The 18,801-nt window shown below is 27.4% G+C and overlaps 2 protein-coding genes across 2 annotated transcripts; both read left to right on the top strand.

Annotated features, from left to right (window-relative positions):
- The first annotated feature begins 2,852 nt into the window (after positions 1–2,852).
- On the top strand, positions 2,853–4,067 carry LOC100203129 (potassium voltage-gated channel subfamily A member 2). Its single transcript, XM_065811441.1, has one exon. The coding sequence runs from the start codon at positions 2,905–2,907 to the stop codon at positions 4,021–4,023; it is 1,119 nt and encodes a 372-aa protein (XP_065667513.1). The 5' UTR covers positions 2,853–2,904; the 3' UTR covers positions 4,024–4,067.
- A 10,841-nt stretch (positions 4,068–14,908) lies between these two features.
- LOC105844487 (potassium voltage-gated channel subfamily A member 2) lies at positions 14,909–16,337 on the top strand. Its single transcript, XM_065811440.1, has one exon. It carries the CDS (start codon positions 14,989–14,991, stop codon positions 16,096–16,098), a length of 1,110 nt encoding a protein of 369 aa, XP_065667512.1. The 5' UTR covers positions 14,909–14,988; the 3' UTR covers positions 16,099–16,337.
- Positions 16,338–18,801: the final 2,464 nt, after the last annotated feature.

Genomic DNA, 18,801 nt, shown 5'->3' with positions numbered 1-18,801 from the left:
GAGATCTCGCTCACGGTTATATATAAGTTGTGATTTTTTTCCTTTAAATGAATTTTTTTTTTTCAAATAAAGTTTTACAGATATCACTTTTACACAAATAAAAAACGTGTTTTTGGTATTTTTAATCTGTTCGGACCTTAGAAAATGGTAAAAACTAAAAAGTTATTTTTTTTTTGGTACACCCAAATTAACAAAGTACTTGTATGATTCTTTCTATTTTTCTAAAACAATAGACACCGGTTTGTATTGCTTACAAACTCTACCAAATAACTGACTTTAATGAGGTTTTAATACCAACAATTTAAAAAAGTAGTGTGGAAGTTTGTGAGTGTAGTGCGGTGGTGTGGAAGTTTGTGAATGTGGCGTGGAGGTGTGGTGGTTTGCAAATGCTTTGCTAATTAATTTTTTGCTACAGTAAAGAGATTTCCATTAACCCCAGCAAAAAAATTTGAACATTACCCAACACCTTTTTGAACGCACCCCATGAGCTTTTGAATACCACTAATATGTATTTGCGTGTGGTGATCACTCATAAAACTGGATCATAGTATAAATTTTTTAATTACGTTTGCAGTTTAATTTCCCCATAACTCATTCGTTCAGATAATTTATTTGTTCAGATTTAAATTGAAATATATTTTCAGATTAAATTGAAAGCTTAATTAAATTAAATTAAAAAAAAACTATATGATAAGAATAATTAAATCTGATTTTTTTTATCATTCAAAACTTCATTATTTTTCTTTTTTTTAAAATTTTATATTATTTAACATTATCTAACCATTTTGTTTATTCTATTTTTACTTTATATTAGATACAAATATCTGTTGTTTTGTTAATGAAGTTAAAAATATTAATATAATGCAAAAATAACAATGTTAAAATACTATATGTGAAACTTCTGTAAATAATAACGTAAAACGCAAAACCTTCCTAACAATATAAAAATACTCATTAAAAAAATATTTTGCAGAAAGAAACAAGCCGACAACCGCTTAAGTTTTATTAGCGATAATATATAGCTTAATACAGTAAAAATCGGTTGTTGGCAGTCTTTTTACCAATAGGTTTTTGAGTTTAAAATAGTTTTATAAATGCGTTTACAATCTAAGATCTTGTTCCTTAATATAAAGAGCCAAGTATTGTTCAAAACTCTTTTGTTGCTCAGTTGGTCTTCAGCAAGCTCCCGCATCCTTGAAAATATTTTTTTTATCTTATTGTTCTTTTATGTATAAGTTTTATTGAACAACAATTTTTAAATAATACAAAAAAAATCATTGAGCTGTATTTGACAGGGGACATATTCGCATTAAATATTAATAGATTAGAGGTGTCTGATTTGAATATGTATTAAGTTTTATCTATTTATTACGTTTGCTTTGTCAAAAAGTATTTTTGGCAAAGCTAGATTTCGCGCTGAATTGTTTTCACAAAATAATGCTAATTAATTTGCGCTAATTAGTTTTTCCTAAATATACCAGGTTTTTTTTTGATAAACAACTATAACTACACTCGTGGTTACAAATTCAAATTTCGCAAACCAAATTTTAAAATCGAAGTCCATAGCTATTCTTTCTCCCTCAGGATTGTTAAAATTTGGAATAACTTTTCGTCTGACGTCGTTAATGCCAAAAACATCGAGAGATTCAATATCAAAATTAACTCTACCAACTTTGAAAAATACTGTTCCGGCTAACTAATTTTAGTTTTATAATTATGGTATTATATATAATATATATTTATTTTATAATTTATCGCTAAATAATCGCTAATATGTTTTTAATTGGATGATGGAGGGAAAGAACTTTAAGTAAGAAAATATATATTTTTTGATTTTAATGATAAATTTATTTAAAAAAACGTTTTACTACATTTCCAATCAATTTTTTAAATATTTCTTGGGGGTACTGCCTTAAAAGAGACAAAGAATTGCAAAAGAACTTTTCGACTGTAGTGTGAATAAAATAAAAAAATATTTTAATTGAGGCTCGTCTATATTGAGTATATAGGGCGTCGTGGTTATTGACTTTATCACACTCTTAGACTTATATCAAGAAGTTTAATGGTTGAACTTTAAACTAAAAACAATCATAATATTTCGACACAATTTAAAGTACCACTTAAAAAAATAGTTACAGCACTTAAGCTTAATGTTTACTAAAAAAAATTTTAAGATACCCGGTGCCGAGTTTTGCAACAAAATAGCCGATTCCGGGTACCCGTGAAAACAGCCGAATTACAGGGTCCCCGAGTCCAAACCGGGTAAAGGTTCACTAATATTTACATATACATATATATATATATATATATATATATATATATATATATATATATATATATATATATATATATATATATATATATATATATATATATATATATATACATATATACAAACATAATATATATACAAACATAATATATATATACAAACATAATATATATATTTACAAACATGATATATATTTACAAACATAATATATATATATACAAATATAATATATATACAAACAACCCTTCATTTGTTCCTAGTGCTCTAACAAATTTTTTAATCTGTTTTAAATAAGATTTTTTACATAACTAGCTATTAACAAGTTATATAAAACTTTTTTATAACTTTCTTTTTTTTTTCTATATATACTTTTCTATTAGTAAGTTATATTAAATATAGTGTTTTCACTGTTAGTAACAAACTTTTATACGCCCACAATTTCAATAAACAAAATGAAGTTTTCTGGAAGGCATATTTTCTTTAGTTGTTAAGAAGACTCTTTTTAATTATTTAAAAGCTGTTTTTTTTTTTTTAATCGATTTAATATTTTATAAAGAGCATTAACAAACAAAAAGTTCAAAACAAACTATGCTAGAAAATCTCTCAGTCCTATCCAATGATTTTTTATTGCTATGGATTTACTAGCGAATAGACGAGTTTGTTTTAATATATCTGGAAAAGTTTTTGAAACATTCTTAGAAACCTTAAACAGGTATCCTTTTACGCTGTTAGGAAATGATGAAAGTAGAGCTGGTTATTTTAATGCCTCTAAAAATATTTATTTTATTGATCGTTCTCCATTAGCGTTTGAAGCTATTTTATTTTTTTATCAATCTGGTTGCTTAATTCGTCCGCCATTTATGACCTCGGAATTGTTTGAGGAAGAATGCATGTTTTATAATTTAGGAAATGACGTAATTAAATCGATGAAAGCGCGCGATGGTAACAATTATAAGAAAAGCAGAAAAAGTACGATGGAACCAGTAACAAAACTAGAAAAGATCTGGGAATTTTTGGAAGTACCCGAATCTTCTGCGTTAGCTCAAATTTTTGCAGTAATTTCTGTTATATTAGCATTCTCAATTGTTGTAGTTGACTGCATAGTTACATTAGACATATATCAAAAGCCAAAAATGACTGTTCTTAACAGATTTACTTTGTTTTCAAACATCTTTTTTGCCTTAGAATTTATTGCAAGAATAATAAGTACACCTGGGAAATCAAAGTTTATCAAATCAAAAGGAAACATATTGGACTTTTTTACAATACTTCCCAATTTTTTAATAACTTTGTTTGAATTTAAATATACCGGTGAAGTAAATATGAATATATTAGTAATAAGGTTTAGTCGAATGTTCAAAATACTATGGGTTATACGACTTATACGGTATTCAAAAAGTTTTGTGTTAATTGCTACTACATTAGAGATATTGGCAAAATGCTCTAAAGACTTACTCACACTACTTTTTTGTGTGCTCATAACGTGTACGCTTTGTGGAAACCTGATATACTTTGCTGAGTTAGACGATAAAACTAGTTCAGTTGTAAGTGCTCCTGAAGGAATGTGGTTGGTTATTCAGACAATTTTAACAATAGGATATGGTGATGTTGTTCCTATAACTGTTGTTGGAAGATTTTTAACAGCGCTTACAGCGGCGATTGGAATTACAGTGACTTTTCCACTTTTATCGTTTTGCGGAAAGTTTTTTCATGCATATTCTAAAATATACAAAGCTACAAACATAAAATAATTTTTGTTTTGAATATTGAAAAATATTAATAATAAAAATGATATTAATAAAGTAACTAACAAGTACTTGCTTAAAAATACATTAATACATTACTACTATAATTATAAAGTAAAAGATTTGAAAAAGAATCTGTCATGGTTTTAAAAATAATAATTTTAGAAAAACATGTTGTAAATGCAAAATCACCCAACACTCTGCATCAATTTAAACAACCACTTATGTAAAAGTAACAAAATAATAAACTTTTTAAGTGAATGAGAATGAGAATTGTTAACAGAGTGTTGCGTTATATTAACTTTATGTGTTATAGTTTGTCAAGACCTGAATAATAAGAATATCAAAAAATGCATCATACAATCTTGTTATATAAGTATTAGTTTAAAATCTACTAGTTAAAGTTCTAAAACATTTATAAATACCTATATAAGTGTATACCTATATAAGTGTATATATATATATATATATATATATATATATATATATATATATATATATATATATATATATATATATATATATATATATATATATATAATATATATATATAATGTATATATATATATATACACAATATATATATATAAAATATACATATATATATATATAAAATATACATATATATATACATATATATATATATATATATATATATATATATATATATATATATATATATATATATATATATATATATATATATGTATATATATATAATTTTTATATAATATTATAAACAGTTAAACAGAGAGAGTCATTTCAACTTGATTAACAAAATTGTTCATATCTGGCTTTTGCCATTCTACATATTGGATCGCTTTCCAAAAATATATGAGTATATATACATACTTTCCTAAATTATATATGTATATATGCATACTTTCTTTTAATTTGAGTTCTAATCGGCATTCATAAATTTAGTATTCATTTCATTTAAAAATTTTTATCATAATCTCACCTAAAGCCAAATTCTTTTGAAGAAAGAGTCAGAAATATAATGTTGATATTTTCTATGACTTTAACTGAACACTTCTCGACTCTTTATTTTTTTTTGTAAAAAAATGGATAGAAATATATGTCTGATGATGGGAACACCCACAGGATAATTGGAAAAGTCACAGATAGTGCTGCAGTTCCATGCAACAGCAGCTGGATTAATGAAAATATATGAGGTTGGAATAATTTTAAAAAGATTAACCAATTGGCTAGACTAGACCATGGCCAAGAGCCCCCAATAGTTAGAGGCCCTGTGGGGATGTTTCAAAATTTTAAAATCGTATTTTGTAAATTAAATATCATTTAAATATCATATTTTATTGCAAGTTAATCAATAATGCATATAATGTGATTTAAACATTTATAGTTATTAATATTATTATATTCATTATTGTGTTTTAGCCCCTTAACTGTGTCTGACGGATATATCCGTCACTGCAAGGTATAGCTCTCTGTGTGCCTGACGGCCTATTCCATTTAATGAAACTTTTTTTTTAATAAAACATTTACAATTTACGGCACACTATACGAAAAAAAAAATAAACAACTTGAAATGATCCTAAACAAATATATATTTCTGTAATAGAGAATGTAATTTTTAAATCTACGCCACAGTTAAGGGGTTAAAAAACTTTTTTAGAAATATATCTGTGAAGGCAAATCTGCAGTTGAGAGGCGTAAAAAAAGTTTATTTATAAATAATTTGCGCTCTCGTCTGTAGAGACTTAATTACTTTCCGAATATTTATGAGAAGACAAGAAAGTAAACTTCAAAGTAGTTATTTTAATATTTAAACTAGCAGAGGAAGAAATCAATCGTGCTGCATATCTGGCTAAAATTCCAAAAATAATATCATTTTTCAAAGGGTATATACCCACATCTTTCTTATCTAGTGAAAAAATCAAAACTGTCAGCAATAAAATTGTAAAAAATCTGATTTTACTTAAGTTTCATAAAATTCTAGTAATTTTTTCTAGTCATTTCAAGCACTCATCAATATAACTGAGACAATACGCGAAGCCCTGGATTAAAAACAATTTGCTGCTGGAGTGTTTGTTGATTTGCAAAAGGCGTTTGATACTGTTGATCATGAGATTTTGCTGTCTAAATCAAATCATTACGGTGTCAGAGTAGTTGCTCTCAAATGGTTTAAGTCGTACCTGTATATGCGCTCTCAGTTTGTAAGCATTGGAAACACTTCCTCCAATACTAGGTTTACATGTACTGGTGTTCCACAAGGTTCAATCTTACGTCCTCTACTCTTCCTCGTTTATATAAACGATCTGTACACGTGTAAAATTTTTAGGCATTATATTAGATAAAAATCTATTGTTTCACCAACAAGTAAAAGCAATATCTTGCAAATTAAGTCGAGCTAATGGAATGCTTTCTAAAGTAAGGCATTTTGTCAACTACAAAACATTGATAAATACTTGGCATGCTATATTTAATTCCCACCTAAGGTATGGCTGCCAAATATGGGGGCAAAGTTCATCTACTCAAATTAAAAATCTTATAAAACTTCAAAATAAATCTATACAAATAGTTCATTTCCCGTCAAGCAATTTTAATCCAGACTTATTGTATAGTTTATCAAATATCTTGAAGTTAGATGAACTCGTCTACTTGTTAAACTGTGTTTTTGTGTGTAAGATATTATTCATAATACCATGACTATTGCTTTCAACAACTATTTAAAATTCACAAGTGGTATTCTTAATTACAAACTTAGATCTGGTAATCCTGTAGTTAAGCGTCCTAAAATGAAAAGTTAACTTTACACGCTCTTGTTCGCGGAGATTTAAAAACTTTTTTTTTATTGTTAATTGATAAAAATATTTTTAGGATGGTCATTAACAAAAATTTTTATTAAATTTTTTATAAAGATTTTTATTTCATTGTTTGATTTTTTTATTTTAAATAGTTTAACTATTTTTTACCATACTCATGACCATGACCAAATATAATTATAAAAAATGTAAATATATATTTTTTAATGTTTAATGCCATAATGTTTTTCGATAATTAATGGCTATGAAAACAGCCGTTTTATTTGTGGCTATGAAAATAGCCGTTTTAAAAAGGGTACTGACGGGACACGCATTTAATAAAAGCAGAAAATATCGGATCATCTTTATATCGTTGACGCCACATAAATTCATGCAGGTGTGAGGTAAATAAATCTTTGTGTGTTCCAAATTGTTGTTGCAGCTTGCGCTTGACTAGCATCCATAAGTTTTCAATGTTTTGCGTATGAATGTCGTTATCTAGGGGATTGACAAAGTTACGCTCATGAATAACAACTGAATGGGAATAAATTCCATCTTGTAGATTTTCAATTCCAGCGTAAGATGTCCAACTATCTGACACAATATGAGTTCCAGGCAAAATATTTTGTAATATCACGTTTTGAAGACTTTCTGCAGACCGATCTGGTACTTCTACTTTCACGAAACCCTTTCAACACCACCAAACACCCAATGACCTGGTCGCCATTTCCCGCGATGATATTTACGATGGAAAAACTTTGATTCGTCGATTTCAATTACAACTGCAGTCCTGTCAGCGTTAAAACCTCCAATAACTGCTGGGTTAGTCTCTAGATCTACTTCACATACATCTCTGCAAAAGTTGGCCCAGTCAGCTTATGTATGAGAAGCATCATTCATACCCGCTTCATGTTGGATATCTTTTTGCGGCATATTACGACTCCACCCATATATGTAATATAATAATGTTTGTAAGGAAAGTCTAGTCTGGCTAAAAAAGGAGTCTTGCCTAACACTTTATCTTTCCTTGCAACCTTTGCATTTCCAGCGGTAACCGTCAGTTGCTTCTTTATATGAATTCAAAGTATATTGAATTTGGTAGTTATTACAAAAAACACTATTTTTAATCTTCGCTGTGCTAGCCACTGCAGGGCAGATAGCGGTTGTCTAATACTGGATCCGAGATCCAGTAAGCGCCAGTTTTCTTGTAAAAACTGTTGTTCTGTTGTTAACATTTTTCCTAAAACATGTTTTTCACCGTAGTATAAATTTTTATAAATTTCTAAAAAAATTATAATTATGTCAAAAAATTTATTTGTAAACAAAACAGAAAGTAGTATATCAATTATAAAAATCGCTTCCACATTTAATTTCCTTCTCCATCAAATTTTAGTTATCCTTTCGATTAATTAAACTCCACGCTTCATTAGTAATTTTCATTTTTCTCTTTTTAAGTTACATAAAAATTTATTCCACCGTAGATTTTAGTTAAGTAAAAAAATAAATTTATTTTAGGCCGCTTAACTGCAGAATTACCCAATTCACTCTACGAACTCTCTGCCACTTTCAATAAAAAAAAATCTCCCAAACATTACTAGAAATGCTTTCATTGCCAATATCAAAAAATTTATCCTTTATAAAAACACTTAATAAAATTCTAGCATAGCATTTTCACTATCTTATATCTTCAATTAATTCTGTCTAATTTTCTAAAATATAACAGCTTTTAGTTTTCCCTTATTCTAAACCAATTCAGTTATCTCTTCTACTACTCCTTACACTTCTGCTCCATATATGTACATATTTGTATGAACCTGAGTGTGTTTATATGTGTATATGTATAATGTGTTTACTTATTTATATGTTTATTTACATATATGCATATGTGTGATTATGTATATGTATGTATTGTGTGTATGTATGTATGTATGTATGTATGTATGTATGTATGTATGTATGTATGTATGTATATATGTATTTATGTTTGTATATGTATATATCATATATACATATACAAACATAAATACATACACACAATACATACATACATACACACATACATACATACATACATACATACATACATACATACATACATACATACATACATACATACATACATACATACATACATACATACATACATACATACATACATACATACATACATACATACATGCATGCATACATACATATATACATACATACATGCATACACACACACATACATACATACATACATACATACATACATACATACATACATACCTACATACATACATACATACATACATACATACATACATACATACATACATACATACATACATACATACATACATACATACATACATACATACATACATACATACATACATACATACATACATACATACATACATACATACATACATACATACATACATACATACATACATACATACATACATACATACATACATACATACATACATACATACATACATACATACATACATACATACATACATACATACATATTCTACATATATGTTTTCAAAAGTTTCATATTTTCTGTAGTTTCATGTTTTCAAAAGTATAAACAAATCACCCTCAGCTTGGAATGTTAAACTTCTTCGAAAAGCACAACTTTAAACTTTTTAATAGATTTTTAATCTTATTTGATTTATTTTCTTATGCAACCAAGATAAGCCTATTATATTTTCAGCCATAAAAAGAGTTAAAAGTGGTGATTTATATGGAAATATATATAAATAAACAGTTTTTAAACTATAAAAATTCGTTTCTACGAGCCGTAGCCATTTCTAAAAATTTGATTTTCTTAAATTTTTACTGCGGTTGCGTATAATAACTTGTCCCTTTTAAGTATTTTCAATGTTTTTTTTTTAAGCTTCTAATATCAAAATGAATGACATTCATATGATCTCGCTGAAGAAATTTCTTTATTTTATCATTATAAAAATAAGGGCAGTTATTTTGTAAAGCACTTGTATCATAAAAGTAATTTAAATCAAGATCAAGTTTTTCGTTAAGTTAAAAGTCATTAGTTTGAAAAAAATTTTGTGAATTCAATTTAAGGTTATTTTGTTGAATGGAATCCATTTTTGAGTTTTTATATTTTGATAATTTTAAAAATAAGGAATTTCTTTTATTTAATCGCGTGTTATTAATTTATTATAAATTACTTTTGCATATTAAACTTTGTATTCCACATTTTCTAGTACCTATGTTAGTAAAATAGAAGAATTTGTAATTATTTTATATAAGAGCAACAAAAAAATACAGAATCATATTTTTATTACTCGATAGAATAATTTATAAATGCTATATTATAATTTATAGATATAACACAGAAAATAACGTCTTCTATCCTTGTTTTTGGTACCCGAAATTTGGACGTCGTTTTCAACCAACTCGATTTGAAGAGTTAAAAAAAAGACGTAATTATTTTTATGCATCCATTTAAATAAATTAAATTTAGTTTCATGATATCATAAATCAGACGCTTTTCAGAAAAAAAATATTGAAGAAATATCAAACAAATTTCCGAAGAATTTGTTTACGGTAAAAGCAAAGTTGATGTTTTAAATATTTTTGAAAGCAAAGCATCACAATGAAATATCAAAAACATCATTAGTTGGGTACTTACGCCAATAACTGGCCACATTTTTACAAGAAACACCCGTTACAGAAAAATACCTAAGTATATGTTACATACCATATATAAAATTTTAGAAAATTAAAAGCTCTGACATTTTAAGTAAAAATTATTGTGATTATTAATAACATAAAATTATATATAACCCAGATATTAAAGGTAAACAATTTTACCAAATACTGGCCATCTTAACCATTTATTGGCCTTTGGCTGTATTTAATTGAATAGGGCATTGTAATTGATTTATTACCATAAAATTAAAAAAAAATAAAAAGCACATTATAAAATCAAGATAACTTGTTCAATTAAATTATTTATACACTCATTAAGATGAATTAACATGAACAAAAATACCTAAAAAATATTTCTTATAAAGTATCATCTTTTTTCACCTTCTAATAAAATAAAGTTTGATATATGATCTAGCTATATTTTTTTTGCAAAATTTTCTTTTTTTTCTTTCAAAATCTTTTATTTTTCAACTTTTCTATTTTCAATAGCTACCTTTGAAGCCCTATCTTCAAGTTTCGCATTATAAGCCTCCACTGAGGTCAGAACAAAAAACTTTAAATTAGAGTTTTTTGAGTGTTTATTTGTTTGTTTAATTTGTAGAGAAGGATATGTAAGAACATCTGAATCTTTGTCTGATGGACAAGATAAATTAGCAAATGGAAGATCTGTTAATGTTTTGCAAAAAACTTTTTTAACATTTGAATCTAATGATGATTCAATTACTTTTACTTATTCATGACATATATCAGTATTAATATTCAAACCCAGAGTATTGTCTTGAACATAAAAATCAATAAATTCATTGTCTTGTACCAGGTTTGATTCTTGCATAGCTGCATTCTGTAACAATATTTGAATATTGCACAGCATTGCCTTGAATTAAAAAATCAATAAACTCATTTTCTTCTAGTGGTTTGGTAGAAGACAGCGAGTTAATCGTAAAGCTGTTTTCTGATAGATCAGACAATAATGGAAGGTTGTTTATTGTTGAAATGTTGCATACATTTTGACCTGGGACAGCATTTGAAATTTTACTATATAAAATGTTTGGGATATATGCCTCTTTAGGAATAGCATCTGGATTTAAGGGATAAATTCCACAAGCTCTAAATCCTGAGCGTATATTTGTGTCAGTCATAGCATATTGCCACGCTTTTGAAAATAAACCGCAAAAGCTAGAATGCGAAACTACTACACATGGGTAGTCATTCATCATTGTTTGGCATTCCTTAGAATAGGCAGTTTTCAGTGACTTGAAAACTGTTCTGTCACAAGGCTACAACCAGTTGCTGGGGTGAGCTGGAAGCTTGACAACTTCAATTTGGTTTACGATAGCCAGCTCAATCATTTCAACAAAATTGTGTGAGTTATGCCCATCTAGGATATAAATCTGTGGTCTTGCTGAGCCAATATTTGGAAGAAATGTTTTCTCAAACCATAACTCTGCAATACTTCGTTTTGTCCAACCCTTTTCAGACACACTCCATGTTGCTCCTCTTGGAGCATTTTCGGTATCAAAACCATAAAGATTTCGTACAGTTTTTCCTTTCCCTATTATATGAGGTGGTATGACTTGATCAGCTGCATTTACGCAACATATAACAGTAATTGTTTCCTTGTTGCCACTTGCTCGAGTCTAAATATATTTTGAGCCTTTCCTGGAAACAACACGTCTTGGTTTATGCTCTAGTTGCATCCCTGTCTCATCCATGTTCCACATACATTCTGGTTTGTCCTGTAAATTCTTACTTTGTATCAGAACTTCTAAAGAAGTAAAATTTTTGGAAACCTTTATTCTATCCATACACATGTGTCGTATAGAAGCTGTAGCTTCTGGAAAACGAAGACTAACACAACTGTGTCTCTTTTTAAGTAGTTGCCACCACTTTTTACAAAGTCGACCATTTTAAAAACTTATATTATGTTTTTTAGCAAGCTTAGCAGTATAAGTGATAAATGTTTTTTTCCCAAAACCGATTCCCATTTGGGCACGATTGCCTGCATAATCAATTAGTTTTTCTTCAAGATCACCTAGCATTGGCTTTTTCCCTGGTTTCGCTCCTATTTTAGACTTTCCAGAGAATATGGTTTGCAGAGTTGATCGCGGAACCTTATATGATACACTTTCTTTCCGTTGAGACATACCTGATGCAACTGCATGTACTGCTAGTTTCATGTTATTCTCAGTCCATAGCATGCGTTTTTTTATTATCCTTGTTGAAATAACTGGTTTCATGGTTTCATATAATATTATTATCTATTAAAAATAAAAAATAAAGACATCTATTCATAAATACTTTTAGGAAAATCATATATTTACTTTAATGGTGTATTTTTATTGAATTAACACTATCAGAACATAATTAACTATAACTATAATTAACTAAAACTTTCTGAGTTCATTCTACTTTTAAAGTAACTTTAAAATTAGTAACTTATAAATGATTTTAAAACTAATTTTAAAATGATTGAGCATTTTACTTTTAAAGTAACTTTAAAAGTAGAATGAACTCAGAAAATCAGAAATTATTTTAAATGTGGATTTTGTTAATATCTTAACTTAACTTTTCTCACACATGAATAATAACTAAGTGTGAGAAAATCCTATATAAAAATATGAAACTAAAAAATTTTATACCTGATACCATTTATTGGTCATGGCCAGTAAATGGATTAATTAACTGGCCAGTAAATGGTTTATTAGAAAAGGATTAATCTAATTCAGTTAAAACAATATATGTGAAACATCAACTAAATACTTTTGTTTCAAAGTGTACGTAAGATATTTATTTTTTTATTCCTTCCTGAATGGACTGGCACAAATACTTGCAACGCACAAAAAAAAGACTCTAAAGTATGAATTTAAGAAAACAAAATAAAAATGTTACTTTTTTTATAATGTTTTTGACATTTAGTTTTAGCGACTAAAACCTTCTAGAACTTTCCTGAAATTGCGATATTTACAAAGTTTAATGAAGTCATTGAGTTTAAATAATAATATAGGACAAGTTGTGTCATAGTTTTTTATGAGAAAAGCTTTTAAAAGTGGCCAGTAAATGGTTAATGGCCGTTAATTGGCGTATTTACCCTACTCCAATTCGCTGAAGCTCTTACTGTTGTATCAGCATTTTTTTTTTTTTTTTTTTTTTTTTTGATACTTTCTATTGAGGTAATAGCGATAAGAAAAATAGAAAAAAAAACATCACTTTTGATTTTACTCATATCAATTTTTGTGGCTGTTTTAAAAATTAGTGCGGCCGTCGCGCAGTGGTCAGAGTGCTTGCTCTATTGGCAGAAGATCCAGGTTCGAAACGAGCTTTGGACATATTTTCGCGTCACAGTAAAGAAGCAGGCGTGAACTTTCTGGTTTAATGCACTTCCGCGGTGCTCTGTGACAAGACCGTTAGGTCTTCTTGGGGCACCTAAATAACATTAAAATAAAAATAATAAAAAAAGGTATGATTTTTCAATACAAGTTGGTTAAATTAGAGCGTGGTTTTTTATGTTGATTTAACTGATAAATATAGCTTTTCAACTGCAATAAGTAAGATAAATATCTGAAATGCTTTTATTGGGGTAATAATGAAACTGTGTTGAAAAAAAACAACATTTTTATGCTTGAAGGAGAAAGACTTTGAAGTTCCATTAAAGAAGTGGTTGCTCTAATTATCTTTGCGTTACAAACCACGTCACGTCTTCTCAGAGCGCCTAATATATCCCAAGCACTCAAAGTTACATTGTAGACGCTCGTTGTATACCAATTTATTTGGTTTAAACACATTCGTTTGTTTGTTTAAAGTTTACTTTCGCAGATATTTTTATATTAAAAGCATAAAATTAAATGCGATGCAACGATCAGCTAGCGCTAGATTTAAATATAGAATTATGATAATAGATCTGATGATGTTATTCTTAAAAGTAATGATGTGTAAAATAACATTTTGAGGCAGTTCAAAACTGAAATATTGTTTGCAATTTTGCTCTTTTAACTTTATACTTTTGTAACTAAAAACTGTAGATTTTTTCTTTTTCTTCGCAAATGAAAGGTCCTTTATGATAAGACGCTTTGTCTGCTTTTTTAATTCAGATTGAAGCTGACATGAAAAAAAAAACACATCAAAAATAAAGAAAAACAAAGAATTTCCAAAAAATGATGTTAGCTGATGTAAAACAAAAATAACAAATTAACAAACATATATATATATATATATATATATATATATATATATATATATATATATATATATATATATATATATATATATATATATATATATATATATATATATATATATATATATATATATATATATATATATATATATAAATTAAATGAACAAATACCTTAATTAACAAACTTGACTTTTTTTATTTTAAATTTAAATAATTTATTTCTCGACAATGTACCGACAAAAGCAATCGTAAAACTCGCATGCTTTCGCAACTTGATAAATAAATAATCTGGTTTCTTACGAAAAGATATCCCTTTCTAAACGCAGTGGTGTTTTAATCTTGAAGATATAAAACAATTTTATGATGTGCGTTCAAGTTAATAAAAGGATTTGTTTTAATGTTTCAGGTTATACTTTTGTAACTTTTTTGAAAACACTAAATCGATTTCCAGATACACTTTTGGGAAACAAAAAACGTAGAGCTAAATATTTTCATCCAGTATCTAACACTTATTTTATTGACCGTTCAGCAATAGCATTTGAAGCAATTTTATTTTTCTATCAGTCAAACGGTCGTTTAATAAGACCCCCTGGCTTGTCAATTGAAATTTTTGAAGAAGAATGTGTATTTTACGACTTAGGAAACATAGCAATTGAATCAATGAAAGCACTTGATGGGTTTGAAATGGTTCCAAAAGAATCTATCCCAATTCAAACTAACCATATTCTCAATAAAATATGGCATTTTATTGAGATGCCAGAGTCATCAACGCCTGCGCAAATATATGCATGTATTTCGATGATCCTAATTCTTTTTGTTGTCACGATAGACTGTGTTAGTACAGTAGATGCGTATAACAACTCAACACCGTTCAAGTTTTTGAGCAAAGTAAATTTTTATTTGAACATATTTTTTGCAACAGAATTTATTATAAGGTTATTATCATCGCCATCAAAATGTAAATTTATGATGTCATTAGGAAATGCGTTAGAAATTTTTTCAATATTTCCATCGTTTTTGTTAACGATTGTCGAAGAAAAACACATTGGTGGGATAGTTTTTGTACGAGTTCTAAGAACATTAAGAATATTGCGGCTGATGCGGCTATCCAAAAACTTTCATTCACTTTCTGTTGTTTTAAGCATATTGGTAGATTGCTCTAAAGATATAATCATGTTGGTGTTTATCATGGTTGTTTTGTCTGTATTTTTTGGAAGTATCGTTTACCACGCGGAGCTGGAGAATAAAGATACTCCTATATCTAGTATACTAGAAGGAATGTGGTTTGCTTTACAAACGATAGTAACGCTGGGTTATGGTGATGTAGTTCCAGTTACTTTTTTTGGAAAGATTTCATCTGCTTTTACAGCAGTAATTGGGGCTTTATTGATGATTATTCCACTGTTATACCTAGGAGGGAATTACTTTTCAAAATACGCAAAAGCTTGTGGAAATTTTGCAAATGCTTAAATTTATGTACGTTTTGTTTGATAACCTGTTAAAAAAATGATTTAAAAGATTATCTCTTTAGTTTCTATTTGCGTTTATTGTTTGAATGGTTTATAAGATGGCATTTTTATAACAGTTCTTAGGAATCCTTTATGATATGACCGTAACATGTAGAAGACAAAAAATTTTATCATTTAACCCCGTTGATGCCATTTACATTTCTTAAAAATCGATAAAGTAACAATGCAATAATCAATAAGAACGAAGTTATTATAATTAAAATTAACTTTATTAACAAAACTAATTATTATTTTACATTTACATTATTAACACTTTTTTTTTATAATTTTTCATATTTACGGTTTTTTTTCAACTGTATTTAAAATTTAAATATTTCAACCTTTTTACTTATACAGTACTTTTAAATTATGAAAAATTTATGCAATATATCTAAAGCCAAAAACTTAACCATTTGCAACCACCTCCCGAAGATACCTTTCGACAGCAATGGTAATATCTTGATCATGTTATTGATCAAAAAAGTTACATTTAAAACTGATAGGTGTTTGGCTTAAAAGAATCAATTTCTGGCCCTAAAAAAAGACTTTACTGCTAAATAACTATTGAGTTACACATATTTATAAAATATTTATAATTTGAGAATCATCCACCCCAAATTCTAAAACAAATCCCGATTTCAATTAACAACAGACTAAACCAAAACTCCTCTAACGAAAATGCATTCAACTCCTCTAAACAAATATTTGATGATGCCCTTAAATAAAATGGTTTTGAAAATTTTGAACTAAAATTTGACCCTGAAAAGAATACAAAAAAGCGAAATAGAACCAGAAATGTAATTTGGTTCAATCCCCCCCCCCCCCTCCTCATATAGGAAAAATGTTTCCACTAACATAGGAAAAGTGTTTTTAAATTTAGTCGATAAGCATTTTCTGCCCTCTAATAAATTACATAAAATTTTTAATCGAAATACAATTAAAGTTAGCTACAGTTGCACATAAAATATGGAAAGAATTATAAACGGTCACAGTAATGCTTTGTTAAACAAAAAAGAAACTCTAAATGAAAAAAACTTCAGAAAATTGTAATTGTAAACAAAAAAACAATTGTCCAATGAGTGGAAGTTGTTTTATCAAAAAATGTAATATTTATACACGTGTTGTTTCCTCTAAGAATGTACCTGATAAACAATATATTGGCATAACAGGAGGTGAATGGAAAAAAAGTTTTACCAATCATAAAAAATATTATCGTTAGCATATTCCACAAATGTGTGAAAATTTAATGTAGTTAAGACTTTGGCGACTTCCTGTAATTTAATTTTTGGCATGAATTGAAGTTTTATCAATTTGATTAATCATTTCTGATGAGTCTTTATTGATGAAACACAGTAAGTGATTTTCCTACTTTATAATTGCTCTGTTCTTTTAAGAACATTGAACACTCTATTTTGTAGAATACATTTTAAAACTGTTTAAATATATATATATATATATATATATATATATATATATATATATATATATATATATATATATATATATATACATATATACATATATATTTATATGTATTTATATTTATTTTTTCTTAATATAAATAAATAATATCTATGTAATAATACAATAATAATATAACAACAAGTGGGAGAAAATTTATCAAAAATAACCGCCGTGTTATACACTGGCATTCTTGTGTGTGTGTGTGTGTTTGTGTGTATGCCAGTGTAGAACACGGCGGTTATTATTGATAAATTTTCTCCCACTTGTTAAGATTTACTTGTTACGATTTGTTAAGGCTTTAGAAAATTATTTTGTTACGGATGTAACGGCGACATATTTACTATATTTGTTTTAAAAATTATCAAAAAGTAGTACCATGCATATTTGTTTATTTATTTTTTATCCATTTATTCAACCATGAAATTGAAGTTATTACAAAGTTATTTATAATTTAACAAAATTAGGTTCGGTGTCTTTTGTATAGTTAAAAACTAGTCATTAATAAAATAAACATTAATAAAATAAACCTTGATAAAATAAACAAATAAAGCAAAAAAAAAGTAATATAGATAATATAGCGACCAAAATAAAATTAAACAAAATAAAAAAAGAACAAAAATATTTAAAAAACAAGACAAATAACACAAAACAGGGAAAAAAGGAATAAACTGAAATGAGACATTACAAATGATTGAGTTAACACAACGTTTAACAATTAGAAGGATGGCAGAAAAAAAGAAAACAAATGAACATTTTTAAATTTTATGATGAGACAAAAAATCTGAAATAACTTGAATATTTGCAACAAATATAAAAAGCAACAATAATAAAAATAATTATCATCAAGACCACAAAAAAATACACGTTAACATAAACTATACACAAATGTACACGTCAATATAAACGATGCACAAAATTACACAACAGTTTAAAAAAATTATAGTATACAAATTTTATTAATAAGTAATTTCACATAATTCCAATTTTTACATATTACTAATTTTTAATGGATTACTTTTACTACTATTTGCTAAAAAGTTTTAAAAGAAGATTATAAAAAGTCATTTTCTTTTGAAAAAATTATAGTTTTGCACACTCCCAATATAACTGTGTAAACGCATACCTAATTGGTTTGTATAAAAAAGAAAAATCATACTAAAATTAATTATAAGGAATAGGCTAAACAGGAAGATCTAGTTGA

This window comes from Hydra vulgaris, chromosome 12 (assembly GCF_038396675.1).
Source record: "Hydra vulgaris chromosome 12, alternate assembly HydraT2T_AEP".
Taxonomy (NCBI): domain Eukaryota; kingdom Metazoa; phylum Cnidaria; class Hydrozoa; order Anthoathecata; family Hydridae; genus Hydra; species Hydra vulgaris.
This window is presented reverse-complemented; position numbering and strand designations above follow the sequence as displayed.

Coding starts and splice junctions, on each gene's coding strand:
- LOC105844487 (XM_065811440.1), top strand. CDS start 14,989: ATGATGTGCGTTCAAGTTAATAAAAGGATTTGTTTTAATGTTTCAGGT.
- LOC100203129 (XM_065811441.1), top strand. CDS start 2,905: ATGGATTTACTAGCGAATAGACGAGTTTGTTTTAATATATCTGGAAAA.